This window comes from Bos indicus x Bos taurus, chromosome 1, assembly GCF_003369695.1.
Source record: "Bos indicus x Bos taurus breed Angus x Brahman F1 hybrid chromosome 1, Bos_hybrid_MaternalHap_v2.0, whole genome shotgun sequence".
Classification (NCBI taxonomy): Eukaryota; Metazoa; Chordata; class Mammalia; order Artiodactyla; family Bovidae; genus Bos; species Bos indicus x Bos taurus.
The window spans coordinates 838,670-856,874 of record NC_040076.1 but is presented as its reverse complement, the minus strand read 5'-3'; the positions used below and the strand labels follow the sequence as shown (position 1 = coordinate 856,874).

Here is an 18,205-nt window from a genome sequence, read left to right as displayed (position 1 = left end):
ATTCAGTGGGGCTAATTGCGAATTTGGAAAAAAAAAAAGAAGTACAGTACAAAAAAAAATCAATATATTAGTGTTCAACACATCTAGAAAGGATTGGGCCAAGAAAAGTGAAAAGTGAAAGAGAAAGTCACTCAGTCGTGTCTGACTCTTTGGGATTCTCCAGGCCAGAATACTGGAGTGGGGTAGCCTTTCCTTTCTCCAGGGGATCTTCCCAGCCCAGGGATCGAACCCAGGTCTCCTGCACTGCAAGCAGATTCTTAACCAACTGAGCTAGCAGGGCCAAGGAAAATATTGGGCCAATATTTGAAAACTAACTAGTTATTTGTAACTAACATGGCTCAGTGGATAGAGGAGCCTGGCTAACTACAATCCATGGAGTCACTAAAGAGTTGGACACGACTTAGCCACTGAACAACAATGAACCTATTGCTCAGGCATAATTGGTTTCCTGACTTTGCAGACCACACACACACACACCTTCACACACACACACACCCCTTCACATACACACACACACACACCTTCACACACACACACACACACACACACACTGCCCTTCACACACACACACACACACACACACACACACACACACACACACACTTGAAATAAGAATGCAAATAGCACTGTTTCTTTTTTTTTTTTAATTGTTCATTTTATTTTTGTCTGTGTCAGGATCTTGTCTTCTGCCCTGGGCTTAGTTGTCCCACAACATGTGGGATCTAGGCTCCCTGCTTGGAGATGGGACCCACGTCCCCTGCCTTGAAAGGTGGGTTCTTAACTGATGGACTACCAGAGAAGTTCCCCAAATGGGCAATTTCTGTTTCCTCACGCCCTCCCCACTCTTCACAGCCTGGCCTCTGTTCTCAGCGTGTCCTCTTGAAGACCTGATGACCCACGATTTCAAAGACCAAGAACTGCCTGCCCGGTCCTTGCTCGGGGGTGATAAGTGCAGCCCCAGAGCTGATCTAGAGGACCGTATCCTCTCTGCCTTTTACAGAGAGGTCAGCCTTTCTGTGCTTTTGCTTCCTTATTTGTGAGATGGGAAGATGACAACTGTTGGGGGTCATCGATGTCAAGCGGGTGTTCGAGTGAAGGGCTGAATGAGGATTCGCGGCTCCCTTCTGTCACTCACTCCTCATTCTACCTCTCCAGATGCTCTTTCCCAGCCTGGCTTCTGCTTCACCTCCCACTCCCCATATTTAAAGCCCCAAAGGAAGTTCAAGGACCATCTCCTTGGAATCCCCTGAGGGGGTGTTCAAATTTGTACACGGATTACCAGTCTCCCCCACAAGGGTTCTGACACGTTGGATATGGAGCCCAACCCAGGAACCTGCATTTTAAACAGCCTCTTGTGTGTGAGAACCCAGCCTCAATCCTCTTTTCCCTGCAGATGCTCCATCACCCCTGACTTCCCTCCGGGGTGGAGGAGACCTGCAGGATCTCAGCACATCCTGGGCCCCAGCAGGTGGTTGGGAAGATGTCCTCAGGCAGGTGCGCTTCCCTGAGATGAGAATTTCAGAGATAGACTGGCGAGAGGTGACCTTTTAATAAGCACCCCAGACTTTTTGTTTGAAATATTTAGCTGCCGAAATACATTATGGATGTCTCTGCCTCGTTAAGCAAACTTTCACCTTTTCTTAACCACTAGATTCATCCCGAGCAGGTTAACAATAAGTGGTGTTCACGATGTGGGCTCGGTGATTGTACAGACGAGGTCTCAAGCCTGGTCTGCTGCTCACAGACTGTCTCTCTTGCTCTAAGGTATGTCTGCTGCTAACAGCCTTTCTTCATTTCTTAGGTCTAGTACAACCTAAGCTTGAAACCCAACCCCCCCTTCCAAATGTGTTAGGAGCTCGTCTAATAAGATTACATAGGATCCTACACTCTCCTGTATGTGGAGGACACAGATTTCAGTTGATGCTCTTTGAAACACCTTCCAGCTGCCCAGGGATGGTGTTCTTCTTACAGATTCATTCTCCATTATGGTCCAGAGAAGGGCTGGATAAATGCAATCAGATGGGATCCTGAGTGTGGGCTTCACCAGTCACTCCATCCACTGACATCTCTGTGCATTCATGTCTAACCAATTATTTAAAGTCAAACTAAAAATCTACTGACTTCATGTATACAGATTGGAATAGTATCAGTAACTCCAACAAGTGATTAATTGTACAAACTACCATACAATTGCACTCATTTCGCATGCTTATAAGGTTATGCTCAAAATCCTTCAAGCTGGACTTCAGCAGTACGTGAACTGAAAGCTTCCAGATGAACATGTTGGCAGAGGAACCAAAGATCAAATTGCCAACATTTGTTGGATCATAGAGAAAGCGAGGGAATTTCAGAAAAACATCTACTTCTGCTTCATTGACTACACTAAAGCCTTTGACTGTGTGGATCACAACAAACTGGAAAATTCTTCAAGAGATGGGAATACCAGACCACCTTACCTGTCTCCTGAGAAACCTGTATGTGGGTCAATAAGCAACAGTTAGAACCTTGCATGGAACAACTGACTGGTTCAAAATTGGGAAAGGAGTACAAAAAGGCTGTATATTGTCATCCAGCTTATTTAATTTCTATGCAGAGTACATCATGCAAAATGCTGGGCTGGATGAACCACAAGCTGGAATCAAGATTGCCGGGAGAAATATGAACCACCGCAGATATGCAGATGATACTACTCTAATGGCAGAAAGTGAAGAGGAACTAAAGAGCTTCTTGATAAGGGTGAAAGAGGAGAGTGAAAAGGCTGGCTTATAACTCAACATTCAAAAAATGAAGGTCATGGCATCTGATCCCATCATTTCATGGCAAATAGGGAAAAAAATGGAAGCAGTGACAGATTTTATTTTCTTCGGCTCCAAAATCACTATGGACAGTGACTGCAGCCATGAAATTAAAAGACACTTGCTCCTTGGAAGGAAAGCTATGACAAACCTAGACAGCATATTCAAAAGCAAAGACATCACTTTGCTGACAAAGGTCTGTATAATAGTCAAATCTATGGTTTTTCCAGTAGTCATATATGGGTATGAAAGTTGGATTGTGAAGAAGGCTGAGCACTGAAGAATTTGTGCTTTTGAATTGTGGCATTGGAGAAGACTCTTTAAAGTCCTTGGACTGCAAGGAGATCAAATCAGTCAATCCTAAAGGAAATCAGTCCTGAATATTCATTGGAAGAACCCTGGAGAAGAACTGACTCATTGGAAAAGACCCTGATGCTGGGAAAGATTGAAGGTGGGAGGAGAAGGGGACGACAGAGGATGAGATGGTTGGATGGCATCACTGATTCAATGGACATGAGTTTGAGCAAGCTCTGGGAGCTGGTGATGGACAGGGAGGCCTGGCGTGCTGCAGTCCATGGGGTCGCAAAGAGTCGGACATGACTGAATGACTGAACTGAACTGAACATATGGACTTTGTGCCCACTGCCTGCCCACTTTAACAATCAAGAGTGTTTTTTCCAGGTGGCATAATGAGGGTATGGTGAATAGCAAAAGAAAGTCAGCCTGTGTGCCTGTCTTTCACTGGGGCGGCAGTTCTTGAGCTAATTCAATACCCTGCCTGCAAAGACTTAAATTTTGTACACTCGAGGCAAAATGACAGTTCACTTCAAACTCCAGCAGCCTCTTGCTTTTCCTTTGTATTTTCTTATCTCCTTAGAGCTAAAGATGTTTCATAAATGTGCATAATGGATTCTGTCAAATGAAGATATGGACAAAATGATTTAGCAGGTCCTTTACTTGACGGTTGAATGGATGGGGATTTTCTTCCCAAGAAGGTTTTCTTGGGACTCAAGTTTAGGCAACACCAGACAATAGGATTGAATCCTGTGCTCTCCAAGCACCTTTCTCAGAGGATAGAATCAGCAGATTTGGGTTGACAATTGTGGCCATTTTCTCTTAGAATTTTAGTAACAGGAACCATTTTCAGATCAAAATTGATATGGTTGCTTAACATGGAGAAGAGAAGTCTGTTTGCTTGGGTGAAGCGGTCATGGTAATCCTAGAGCCTCCCCTCTGTTCAACCACCCCTTTCTCCCCTCTACCCAACAGGGCCCTGTGGCCTGGAGTGATGTGAAAACATTGTTTAATACAATGAAGTCAATTCTAAGACAATAATTATTTTCTTCTCTCTCATCCAATCTTCAGTTATGTATGGATATGAGAAACATGCTCAGAAATATAGAAGAGACTGTATAATGTGACCTTTGTGTAAATACATGTGTGTAAATGATAAATGATATGCATATTTGCTTGCATATTCAAATATAAACAACAGAAGAATAAACCTAACACTAAATAAAAATGCTTACCTATAGGGGAAGGGACATAACAGGAGGGAGGAAAAAAGTAAGAAGTCTTTTCTGAATGTACCTTGTTTTATAGCTTTGACTAGAAAATGTAAACATTTTACATTAAAAAAAAAAACAACTAAAACACAGTGATCTCTACAATATGCTAGAAAAATGAAGCTAATGAACCTAATTGCTTATCATGTCAGTAAACGAAAGAAACAAATCCAGTAGCAAAGTATACTCCTACCCTCCAGATTACAGTCTATTTATAGTATTTCCTGGGCTTCCCCGGTGGCTCAGCTGGTAAAGAATCTGCCTGCAATGCGGGAGACCTGGGTTCGATCCCTGGGTTGGGAAGATCCCCCAGAGAAGGGAGCGGCTACCCACTCCAGTGTTCTGGCCTGCAGAATCCCATGGACTGTACAGTCCATGGGGTCGCAAAGAGTCAGACTTGCCTGAGTGGCTTTCACATTGTATTTCCTACTGGAAGAATCAGGGACCCTTTGATTCTAGGTCTGGGGAAGGAAATGTACAAGATGAGCTTGGGACATCTTGTTCAGCCTGACAACAAGGAAGCCAACAAAGACCACCAGGATCCACCCTCACTGGCCCAGGGAGGGGTCAAGCCTGCATCCAGGCAGGACCAAGAAGTAGCCTGCCAGGCAGCAATGTGGGGCTTCAGTTCAGTTCAGTTCAGTCGCTCAGTCGTGTCTGACTCTTTGCGACCCCTTGTTTTATAGCTTTGACTAGAAAATGTAAACATTTTACATTAAAAAAAAAAACAACTAAAACACAGTGATCTCTACAATATGCTAGAAAACAATATGCTAAAAACACTGCAGCACGCCAGGCCTCCCTGTCTATCACCAGCTCCTGGAGTTTACTCAAACTCATGTCCATTGAGTCAGTGATGCCATCCAACCATCTCATCCCCTGTCGTCCCCTTCTCCTCCCGCCGTCAATAATTCCCAGCATCAAGGTCTTTTCAAGTGAGTCAGTTCTTTACATCAGGTGGCCAAAGTATTGGAGTTTCAGGTTCAGCATCAGTCCTTCGGATGAATATTCAGGGCTGATTTCCTTTAGGATGGACTGGTTGGATCTCCTTGCAGTCCAAGCTTGGACTGAAGCAAAGTATTGCATCATGGATGGCTAGAGAAACTCATAGAACTCTTCCCTTCGTTCCTTCTCCTGATGGGAGCCTTGTGGATATCCTCTTCTTTACTTCAAGTTCCACTGGGGGATACTAAGGGCTTGGGAGAAAGAACAAGGCTTTGCTAGAGTTAGTGACCCTTTGAAGATTTTTGCAGGGTGGCAGAAGGACCACCAGGGGGCAGTATGTGTATGTCTCCATGATGACTTACTAGGGCACACCCTGTCAATATCTCCCAGAACTGGAGATAGAACCTTGGTTTCTCAGGAGCCTCACAGTCCTACCCAATCTCAGCCTGCTCCCTGGGCCTTAAGAGTTACCACTATGTGCTTTTCTAGAAAATACTTCTGTACTTTTATTTTTGGCTGTCACATTTAACTCACTGAAATGAATTTTGTATAATTGGGAGATCAAGCTTGTCAGTTTAAAGATTGATAGTAGCAGAAATCTGAATTCAGTTTGTAAGTATTAGTGTGGTTAAGACCTGGCACAAATCGTGCTTGTCATCAACAAAAGGAGGAAACTTTGGTAACTGGTTTTACCAACCACAACACCCCGCCTCCAGAAAGATCCCCTAAACTAAAACAGTCACCATATATCTATATATGTATATATATATAAATAGATGTGTGCTTATGTGCGCTATCTTGAGTCTTATTCCACAAAGTTGGTTGTGCAGGAAACATTAGGCTTACTGCTTTAAATCAATCACACTGGACTCCGGCATTGTTTGGGGCTCCTTACCCCACCTCCAAGGCCAGAGTGTTGGTGAGACGCTGAGGCCACCACTCTCCTATGCTAACTGTGCAGAACTATGGGTGTGCCCACATCTGACCCTGTGGCCCCAGCTCCTGGGCACTGGAGTCCTGCTGGGAGTCCTGCTGGGGCTAGCAACCTCAAGGCCAGGATCTGGCCCACAGAGGTGTGTGCCCCAAGGCCACTGGCCCAGGAGGCCCCAGCCACCTTGAGGGGTCCAAGAGTGAATTGGCCGAGGACCCTCTGTTCCCCCAACGAAAGAAGGTCTTTCTGGGCCCGGGCATGGGAACACCTCTGCCCGCATGCTCTCCTCTAGTCGGCCCTGTCCTCTGCCTCCCTCTGCAGGAAAGTAGCTCAGCCTGGGCTTCACAGGAACAGGGCCTGCCCTCAGGTTTATGGCCTGGCATCTTTATTCTCCTCCAGGGCAATGAGTCCAGCACCCCCTACAAATGGCAGGAAGGAAGCGCTGTTAGGAAGAAACCTAATTTCACTGCCCAGCAGATGATCCACCACTCTGTGTGTGTGTGTGTGTGTGTGTGTGTGTGTGTGTGTGTGTGTGTGCACGCGTGCATGCACACACATGAACGTGTCTCACTTTTCACCCTCCTCCAGCCTGCTGTTGGGGGTTACCCCCAACCCACTGTTGAGGTGTTACCCCCAGTGAGACACATCTCTCATATGAGGTCACGAAACCCCTGGTCTGTTGGCCACTGGGGATGATGGTAATGTTTCTGAACACTCAGCACCGGGAATTGTTATTCAGTTGCTAAGTCATGTTTGACCCTTTGTGACCCTGTGGACTGCAGCACACCAGGCTTCCCTGTCCATCACCATCTCCCAGAGTTTACTCAAACTCATGTCCATTGAGTTGGTGATGCTATCCAACCATCTCATCCTCTGTCGTCCCCTTCTCCTCCTGCCTTTAATCTTTTCATGCCCTCTGACCATTGTACCATGGACCAGCTGTATGGGCTTAAGATTAATGATCAGTTCAGTTCAGTTCAGTTGCTCGGTCATGTCCGACTCTTTGCGACCCCACGGACTGCAGCATGCCAGCCTTCCCTGTCCATCACAAACTCCCGGAGGGCACTTGCCCTCCCCCTTGCGGTTGGGAGGACCAAGAGCTTCTTTAGCTTGTGAGTGGTGGGCTCATGTGATGTGTGTCTCTCCTGGGCTGGAGCATTTAGTCATCAAGAGAGACAGTGATTGCTTCAGAAACCCACGTCTCAGAGCGAGGCCAGCAGGGTGCAGAGCAGAGCCCCAGCCAGCCCACTGTGTGCACAGGACCTGAGAGAGAAATGATCCTAGCCTGAAGCAGTAGTCTTCCCATTCCTCACCTTGGATGAAAATTAAGGCATGTTTTGGACAAATAATTTGGGAAAACATTGCATGAACTTAGCTTTGAGTCTCTTGCCTGCTGTTTGACAAGATACAAGGTTTCTTACCCGTTTTGCGCCTCAGCTCCCTAATAGCACCCACCTCATGATGTTTGTGAAAGGACCACCTGGGCTAGTGTGCATCAAAGTGCCCAGTGTTTGGTAGTGATCATTACATGTTCGTTTTCTTCTCTTCCTCTGGCACCTTTAAAGGACACGTGGTCGCCGCCCACTTCCCATCTTTCCAAACCCCCTCTACTGAGTGCCCTGAGTTCAGCTGAAGTGTTCACCTGTCTCCCATGAAATGCAGGCTCTTTCGGAAGAGGCTGTGTCAACTCCCGCTCCAGACAGAAGCCAGTCAGCACACCACATGCCTCCGGCCACCGTATGGTTCAGGGAGTGCTTGTGATGTTAGTGGTGGGGGTGGTGGTGGTGGTTTAGTCGCTAAGTCATGTCCAACTCTTGCGACCCCATGGACTGTAGCCCGCCAGGCTCCTCTATCCGTGGGATTCTCCAGGCAAGAATACTGGAGTGGGTTGCCATTTGATTCTCCAGGTGTGATGTTAGTAGCCCCCAGTAAATCTCAGGGTTCTTGCTAGGGCTTCTGGGCCCTCAGGACCCAAGAGAGTCCTACACTTACTTCCCTGCATCTCTCTTTCCCCAGGAGGAGATCTGTTCTCTGTCCTTTGCACAAAGATCCTCACCAACACTTGCTCAGACACATCCAACCCAGCAGGGGACACAGCCTGGGATCTAGCTGGGACCCGCCCACCCCTCCCCACACACACACTTACTTGTTTTCTGCTAATTAAAATTTCTAATACAACTCGTGCTAAGTGGGTTTACACAGCAGGGGGTGTGTGATAAAGGACCCTGCCTGGCCTAGAGGGGCTCTCCTCTGCACTTTCTGCTAATGAAGACACGCATGCATGAAAGTGCTTGCCTGGGCTCTGGGTTAGCTGAGCGCAGAAGGCACAAGGCAGTCAGGGTTTCAAACAACCCAGGAGGAACACGACTCGGGGGCAGATAGCTCAGCATCTCCCTGGCAAATAATAATTACAAAACTCTCTGAAGAACTTCAGGATTTGTGCACACATGAGAGCGGAAAATCCATGTCATGGAAATGATGTGGCTTAATTTGACATTTGCGACTTTTATTGGAGGCTCATCAACATCAGCCTGCTGGTTGGTTTCATTTCATTAAATTTGCCAGTGTGTCGAATTATACTGCTAATGCTGATGGTGAATGACATAAATTCCCTTTTCTGCTCTGACCTGAGGTTCATTTAGCCGCTTTTCAGTTCTGTTGCAGCACATTGTCCCAAATCACTGACACTTTCTACATGCTTCTCTTACAAAGAGTGCATAGCCTGTGTCTTTCTTCCTATGAAGACACAATCCCATGGTAGCAGGTCCCACCCTCATGACCTCGTCTAAACCTTGTGTGTGTTCGTGCTCAGTCGAGTCCAAATCTTTGCTATCTCAAGGACTGTAGCCTTCCAGGATCCTTTGTCCTTGGGATTATCCAGGCAAGAACATTAGACTGGGTTGCCACTTCCTTGCTCAGGGGATCTTCCCAACTCAGGGATTGAACCAGTATCTCCTGCATTGACAGGTGGGTCCTTCACCACTGTGTCAGCTGGGAAGGCTTATCACCCCAAAGCCCTACATCCAAAAGCCCTTATCCCCAGAGCCCTGCATTCTAATATCATCACATTGGGCATTAGGACTTCAACACAGGAATTTGGTGGGAGGTGGCACAAATTTTCAGTCCATGCACAGTACCAATGACCCACTTCCCTACCAGCCATCCACTAGCCTCTGCTGGCCTCTGTCCTAGACAGCTGTTTTCTGTAGTCTTCCCGTCATGGGTGCAGTGCACACCAGACTGTGTGCGAACCTGCCTGTGAGTGGGCTCCCTACACTCTGATTCTCCATACCCACCCATCCTTCAGCCTTGACTCTCCCGGGCCAGAGAAACTGTTAACTGCTACTTAGAGACTGTGGACTAGTCAACCCTGTGAGCCTGTCCACCGCCCAGTGGCTGCAGCTACATCTGCTATAACAAGATCTGCACCCCAGCCTTGGGGAAGTGACCCCCACCCCCTTCCAAGTTGGCTCTTCCCTGGGCACTCTCCCTCACCTCTAAGGTATACTTTAGTATTCTCTCTGCATTTTTATAGTTTCTTCCTTATCATCATTTAATCATTCTTTATAGAAACTGCCTCTGATCAAATGACTGTGTGGTTTATCTCCAGCTTCATTTGTGGGTGTTAACATAGAGGCGGTATAGGACCTGGGATGCAGAGGATGGATAACAAGGCAAATGAAATAATACACGTAGAACACGAATGCCTGGTATACACCAGGTCCTTTCATTTTAGCTGCTATTTTTAAATAAGTATTGCTATTTTTTTTTTTTTTTAGCAGATCAGTATGATACTGGGTAAAGGGAAAAGGCTTTCTGAAGGAGAGGATGTCTGAGCTGGTTTGAAGAGTTTGGACGTATGAGTTTGGAGTATGGGTGGAAAGGGCGCCATCAGGGCCAAGACCAGGAGGATAACCCACCTCCCATTTTTGTTCTAAGGACTAAAATGAGATTGGAAAGATAAGTGTACTTTGTCAACATAGAAATTATAAACAATAATAACCCAACTCCTTTTGCTTATTGAAAGCAGGCCTTAAACAACAACCAGCCTCCTTGTAGAAATTCCAGGCTCATTATATTTTGAGGACTGGACATTTCCACCAGAAGAAAGTACCTAGAAAAAATTGTACCTACTGTCCCAAAGGGAATAGCACTCATTGTAAATAACTAAGCTGACACACTCATGTATGAATCATTCACTCATTCAGCAAGTATTTCTTGTGTGTTCTGGAAGGAGTGGGTGATGTCAAAATTCATAAGATGTTGTCCTTGTTCTTAAAGTCATGTTTTCATGGGCCACTAAGGGACACAGACTGGGGACCGATATTTGCAGTCTTACACGATTCGTGTTCTAAAAATGGACTGAGTTTTCGGGTCCCCCCTGAAGGCACTCACTCCACCCTCTTGCTTCCCTGCACCCACTCTACAGGGATTTGGTTAAATTTGACACCAGCTTCCCCATGACTTTTGTTTCTTCTTTTTTTTTTATTAAAAAAAAAACTTATTATTTTTAATTGGAGGATAATTGCTTTATGATGTTGTGTTGATTTCTGCTGTATAACAATGTGAATCAGCTATATATACATGCACGTATCCTCTCCCTCATAAGCCTCCCTCCCCCATCACCTATTCCACCCCTCTACTTCATCACAGAGCACCGAGCTGGGCTCCGTGTGCTATAGAGCTGCTTCAGGCTGACGATCTACTTCGCGCATGGTAGCATATATACAATATACGGCAATGCTACTCTCTCAGTTTGTGCCACCCTCCCCTTACCCCTGTGTGTCCACAAGTCCATTTGCTACTTCTTGATGTTTCAACTAAAGCTAAACTGGAATTAAAGTGCTTCTGTCCCCAGCATCCATGTCCGCCTGCTGCCTCAACTTTGCTTGCCCCAGACTCAACCCATCACCAAGTCCCGTCACGGTCTCCCGGACCACTCACTTCAAGCATTCGTCTCAGGAGTTTCCTATCATTGTAGATCAGGACTGGTGGGCATGATGGTGGGCCAGTCGCTGGAGACATTTTCTCAGCTGTCCTGCCATCCAGCGAGATCCCTAAATCTCTCCGCCGTCTTTTCCTCCTCCCATCTCTCTTGAGAAGCAAATTCCACTCCTTGTCTCCTGTAGAATAGTCCCACCCATACTCGGGAGGCTCTGAGGCCTCACTTCCTGTACCAAATACTCGGTAAACAAACGCAGTTCCCTCCTTGGAGAAATTCTGTTGCGTAAACTTTTCTCTTTGACCCATCCAAGTGTTTACCAAGTGCTATGGAAGCCCTGGAGGAGCAAACAAATCTGCCTTTGGGGTCAAGAAAGTTTCAGAGGGTGATACTTGAGCAATGGCTCTGTTTGTTGGCATTTTCTTCATAGACATAGTGCCCCTGCAGGTCCTGTGAGTGAGCACGTGACCCAACCTCAGCCAATCAGAGCTCTGCACTCCCTGGGTCCTCCTTGGTCTAAGGGGCAGACACCTGGTATACCTGACCCCATGCAATGCTCTCCTCTAACATTTGAAACATGAGCAGAGGCACAAAGAGACGGCATGGGAGCTCGCCATCTTCTGGGAGGGCCTTGGAGAGAAGGCCCTTCAGCTGGGGCCACTCAGTGAGGACCTTGGGTGGACTGACCTCTCTTCTTCCCTAGGCCTGGGAAAGCTGCTGCCCTCGATTCTGTGAGCTCGCTCAGCTGCCTTCTCACAGATCCGCCACCCCCACCCCCCCACCACCTTTTTTTTTTTCATGAGTGAGCTAAAATTGGTTTCAATTTCGCCAGGAGAAGATCTCTAACTTTAATTGAAGGGCGAGTTGACATTTCTGCTCTGATTGAGGTCTAGACAATCAGAATCATTTCTGAGAATCAGAGCCACCTGCCATTATATGAAGAGTCAGGTAACTATTAACAAACGTTTCCCCTCTACATTATTTTTTTTTAATACTTGTCTTGTGATAATTATGTCACACCAGGTAAGTCATAATGCAGCAGAGCTTATTAGACTTTTATTTAGAATAGATGTGTTTTGGACTTCCCTGGTGGTCCAGTGGTTAAGATTCTGCACTTCCAATGCAGGGGGCAGAGGTTCAACCCCTGATTGGGGAACTAGATCCCACATCCCACAAGACACAGTGGGGGAAAAAAATGAATCAATGTGTTCCAATCAACCAGGGAAGCTCTGGTAACCTCGATTTTTGATTTGGTACAAATCAGGGCTTCCCTGGCTCAGACTATAAAGAATCTGTGTGCAATGCTGGAGGCCCGGGTTCAGTCTCTGGGTTGGGAAGATCCCCTGGAGAAGGGCATGGCTACTCATCCCAGTATTCTTGGCTGGAGAATTCCATGGACAGAGGAGCCTAGAGGGCTACAGTCCATGGGGTCACAAAGAGTCAGACAGGAGTCTTTCACTTCACTAGGACCATAAGCCACAAATCCAAGAGGAAGCCATTCCTGGAGACAGTGAACCAGATTCACTCTACATCAGTTTTAAATAATTTCCATTTCAGAGGAAGACATTCATCTGACCTGATTTGCTGATCTTGGGGGAAATTTACCATAGCACAATGAAAGCAAAAGTGTCTAGAATATTGGGACTCAGTTTGCTGTTCTTTCATCTCCACCAGGGTTGATGAAACATGCATATCTCTTCCCCACTCGCTGACTTGAACACAGGCTATGGTGCGGGTCCCTTCCCTACTGGTTCAACTACATAGGCTTTGCACAGAAAGTGATTAATTGCTATAAGCCTGAACAGTTTAGATTTAAGGGACTGGGCACAAAATATCCTTAATACCTGAGGTTCTTTCCCACCAGACTAGCTTAAAATGGAGCATACACAATTCCCATCCAAGAACACGTCTCCCTGGCAAACACTCAGACCAGCTCCCCAGAGAGTGATGAAGTTGGATCAGGCAGGAGTTAAGTGGCCAGGGAAGATGTGCTTGGATCCCATGTACCTGTGTCTGGGTGTCAACGGGAAGACAGTGGTTTTGGTTCTTAGGAAATACCCTTAGAGCCAGTCCTGACCTCACGTCTAACATGACAGGCCCTCTTAGGAGCTTCCATGACAAGAGTCAGGGATGGGGATTAAATGGAATGAAATCTCACTGAATGCCCTTTGAGAGGTCAAATTATAAGAACTTGCAAGTAACTAGTGAGCTGACATAAGCATAGTGTGTTTTCCCCGTAAACACAAAATCATATAAATATAAAAAATCTTGGTGAAAGACGTGATCCCACTTTACCACATCACATTGCTTTTATCTAATTCCACTCCAAGGTCCACTTCCCTCAGGAGATGATTTCCCCAGTGGTATCATTAAGGATATTTTTGGTTGAGGGGGACAGGAAGCTTATCTCTAAAGGACTTAATAAAGGAAATTTATTGGCTCATTAACTAAAACAGTCCAGGGGGAAATGAAGCCTTTGGGCACAGTCTGATTAGAAGTCTAGCCTCTGTAATTTCCTCATGTCTCCACTTTATGTTGGCTTTTGCCCTCACATTGGCTTTGCCCATGGTGACAGAATGGCTCCAGCAATTTCAAACTCAGCTCTGGATTTAACACCATCCAGCACAAGAGAGGGCTTCTGTATTCCATAATTCCCCATGGAAGTCCTTCCCATCATTCTAATGGGGTGGGCTTATGGGTCATGGGTCCAGCTTGGTCCACATTCGTGAGGCTGGAGATAAGATGCACTAATGGGATCAGGTCGTGAGCTGGGAGTAGTTTCATCTTTCTTAGATCCATCAGATCAGATCAGTCGCTCAGTCGTGTCTGACTCTTTGTGACCCCATGAATTGCAGCATGCCAGGCCTCCCTGTCCATCACCAACTCCCGGAGTTCACTCAGACTCACGTCCATTGAGTTAGTGATGCGATCCAGCCATCTCATCCACTGTCGTCCCCTTCTCCTCCTGCCCCCAATCCCTCCCAGCATCAGAGTCTTTTCCAATGAGTCAACTCTTCGCATGAGGTGGCCAAAGTACTGGAGTTTCAGCTTTAGCATCATTCCTTCAAAGAAATCCCAGGGCTGATCTCCTTCAGAATGGACTGGTTGGATCTCCTTGCAGTCCAAGGGACTCTCAAGAGTCTTCTCCAACACCACAGTTCAAAAGCATCAATTCTTCGGCCCTCAGCCTTCTTCACAGTCCAACTCTCACATCCATACATGACCACAGGAAAAACCATAGCCTTGACTAGACGAACCTTTGTTGGCAAGGTAATGTCTCTGCTTTTGAATATGCTATCTAGGTTGGTCATAACTTTCCTTCCAAGGAGTAAGCGTCTTTTAATTTCATGGCTTCAGTCACCATCTGTAGTGATTTTGGAGCCCAGAAAAATAGTCTGACACTGTTTCCACTGTTTCCCTATCTATTTCCCATGAAGTGGTGGGACCGGATGCCATGATCTTCGTTTTCTGAATGTTGAGCTTTAAGCCAACTTTTTCACTCTCCACTTTCATTTTCATCAAGAGGCTTCTGAGTTTCTCTTCACTTTCTGCCATAAGGGTGGTGTCATCTGCATATCTGAGGTTATTGATATTTAGATTAGATTAGAGCCATATGCATTCCCAAATGCAAATTAAGGAGATGTTGGATTGAGGAAGAGGAAGATCCATTAGAAGGAAGCAACCAACAAGACAGAGTATGTATTTTATCTTCAAATTCACTTCAGTTCTGACCTTGTGCTCCCATTTTAGTGCATTCTGCATTCCTATTCGAGCTTCCCGGGTAGCTCAGTGGTAAAGAATCTACCTGTGATGTAGAAGACACAGGAGATGCCATGGATCTGACCCCTGGGTTGGGAAGATCCCCTGGAGGAGGACAGGGCAACCCACTCCAGTATTCTTGATTTGGAGAATCCCATGGACAGAGGAGCCTGGCAGGCTACAGTCCATGGGGCCACACAGAGTCAGACATGATGGAAACGACTGTACACACACACATTCCTATTCACTGTGGATTACATTTTTGTCTGTCTTTGTGTCTACTGTTTTATCCTGCCCCGTAAGAGTCTCAAACGTGGGTGATGCCCAGCCCTAACTATATAAACAAACCAACAAACACTTTTGCTGGAGAGCCTGTAAGATGATCATGTGGAAAATATGAAAAAAAGAAAAATAGTTGGAAGTCTATCTCATCCTTTAAAAAAAAAAGCATGGCATTTAATTTAACCTTTATGAAATCATGCAGTTGATTATAGACCACTGCGCATAGACAGGGGAAAATTTTTTTATTTGTTGTTCAGGGGACCCCTCCAAAAGCCCAGCCAGATAAACTTCACAGAGGTTGGTACAAAACATACTTTTTCTCTCTGCCTACTGAAAGCCACTTGTAGAAATTCAGCTAATCACAATCTCTCTAAATGAATCAGTCATGTAGGCAAGATCTTATTTCTTTTTGAAGCAGAGACAAGAATATAAGTTACAGATGTTTGTGAAACATTTGAATGAATCATATGATATCTACAGTAATGAAAACTAAAAGTGACTATTTTGTCTATGTGTACAACTTGAATCTCATGGACTTGATTTAGAGCACACATCATCAACTTTGATGCAGATGGGTTCTCCTTTAGAATCAAGTAATGCAGCCATTACTTACAGCTATTACCAGTAGGCTAGTCATTTCCTGGACCACAGTAGCATCACCACTACCACCACCACCATCAACAACAGCACCAACCCCTACCAACAACACCATCAACAACCACCACCACCACCACCATCATCAACATCAACCACCAAGACCACCATCAACACTATCAACCACCAACAACACCAACTACCAACACCAGCACCATCAACAACCCCCACGACCACCATCATCAACATAAACAACCAAGACCACCGTCAACACTGACCATCAACCACCACCGATGCCATCAATAACAACACCAGTCACCACCACCATCACCATCATCAACTCAACTGTCAACCACCAAGACCACCATCAACCCTGACCATCAACCACCACCAACCCCACAATCATTAACACCACCAATACTACCATCACCATAATTTAACATCAGCCACCATCATCACCACCACCACAATGAGGTTTATATTTGCATATTTATTTTACTTTTCAAAATACGTTCATATACATGATTTCATGAGCTCTCATCTGCTTTGCAAGGTTGGCAGAAAACTGGCATCGTTATCCTCATTATCTGTAAGGAAACTAAGGTTGGGAGAGGTGAGTGGTGTGTGCAAGAACATCAAAGTGGTCAAGAGTCTAACTCAGAGTAGGGTCTGATTCTTCTGACTCCAAAACTAATACATTTTTTAAAAATGGATCCTGCACTCTCAATGAAAATGAAGAACTTCTGAAAATTAGGATGTTGATATTGACTATTTTGGTTCGATATTTTAGACAGAGTTTTAGAATGAATGGCCCTTTGAGACCATATATCCCAACCCTCACATGTTGCATGTGAGCCACCAGCCAGTCAGGCTCATATGACCATCTAGAAGTTGAATTTCATCCAAGGCATTTGACTCCAAATTCAGCCTTCTTTGTATGACAAGAGGCTACCTTCACACATGCCCCAGGAGCCTACCAGATTCCTTTGAGAACAGTGGATGTCCCATGTCCTTGTCTGGAGCATAAAGTTTTCCAGTGAAGGGTGAGTAGGGCTGAAAGCTGCTACTCCTGCTCATCTCAGAGCATCAGGAAGCCTGAGAAGGAAACAGGATGCTGGCTTTTGGGCCCACCCCCATGCACCTGCGGCCCCGCTCAAGGGCTCGACTCACCTCCCAAGGTTCCAGGTAAGCCCAAAGCTGCTCCCTCAAGCAAGAAGTTTGAACCTCAGCTGTAAAGGCCTCCTTGCCTCGACTTTCAAGGGATCTCTTGGATTTCAGCGTGGGGGCTGCTGTTCCCACCCTTTGTCTCTGGGCTGGCCTGGTTGGGCCGCAGGACAGCTCTGTGGCTAATGGTCAGTGAAGAGCATCTGGCTGCCTTGCTCTGGAGCCCTTTCTTTTCAAGTTCAAATGTCAGATTGGAGTAATAAATGTCTTCCAAGGACTTTTCATTCTTTCTGAGGATGTTGCTGGCCAATCGGAAGAGGAAAATCAGCCCATAGATGCCAAAGACGGTGAGGATATACCAAGCGGCTCTGGTCCCATCTGAAAGCTTCAGGGCCCTGGTGGAATTGCTGCTGTTTCTTCCCTCCATGTGGTCCCCCAGCAGGTGCCCCAGGATGCGGCTGGCTTGGGTCTGGTTGGCCCAATGCCCTGAGAAACAGAGATGTTTGTGTGAGACCCACATTCTGGGCTGAAGGCTGCCTGGCCAAGCCAGTGGCAGTGTGTTCGTGTCAGTGGGGAAATGGGACTGCTGAAAGAGGCTTTTTCTGCTCAATAGGTAGAAGCCTCACAACACACATGTCAATATATTTTAAATTTTTTTTTAATTGGAGCATCATTGCTTTACAACACTGTGTTCATTTCTGCTGTACAATGAAGCGAATCAGCTGTATGCATACCTACATCCCCTTCCTCTTGAACCTGCCTCCCACCCCTGCCATCCATGTCTCTAGGTCATCACAGAGACTGAGCTGAGCTCCCTGTGCTATACAGCGTCTTCTCACTCAGTTCAGTTCAGTTGCTCAGTCGTGTCTGACTCTGCAACGCCACGGACCGCAGCACTATTTTACTGTATTCACTATTTTACACATAGTAGTGTGTATGTACGGAGAAGAAAATGGCACCCCACTCCAGTACGTGTATGTATGGAGAAGGCAGTGGCACCCCACTCCAGTACTCTTGCCTGGAAAATTCCAGGGATGGAGGAGCCTGGTGGGCTGTAGTCCATGGGGTTGCTATGAGTCGGGCACAACTGAGCGACTTCACTTTCACTTTTCACTTTCATGCATTGGAGAAGAAAATGGCAATCCACTCCAGTGTTCTTGCCTGGAGAATCCCAGGGACGGAGGAGCCTGGTGGGCTTCTGTCTATGGGGTTGCACAGAGTCGGACAC

General features: G+C 46.2%; 1 protein-coding gene across 1 annotated transcript; it reads right to left on the bottom strand.

The window, feature by feature from the left end:
• Positions 1 to 16,229: 16,229 nt before the first annotated feature.
• Positions 16,230 to 17,621, bottom strand: LOC113898348 (small integral membrane protein 34A-like). Its single transcript, XM_027551383.1, has one exon. It carries the CDS (start codon positions 17,495 to 17,497, stop codon positions 17,069 to 17,071), a length of 429 nt encoding a protein of 142 aa, XP_027407184.1. The 5' UTR covers positions 17,498 to 17,621; the 3' UTR covers positions 16,230 to 17,068.
• Between the last annotated feature and the right edge of the window lie 584 nt (positions 17,622 to 18,205).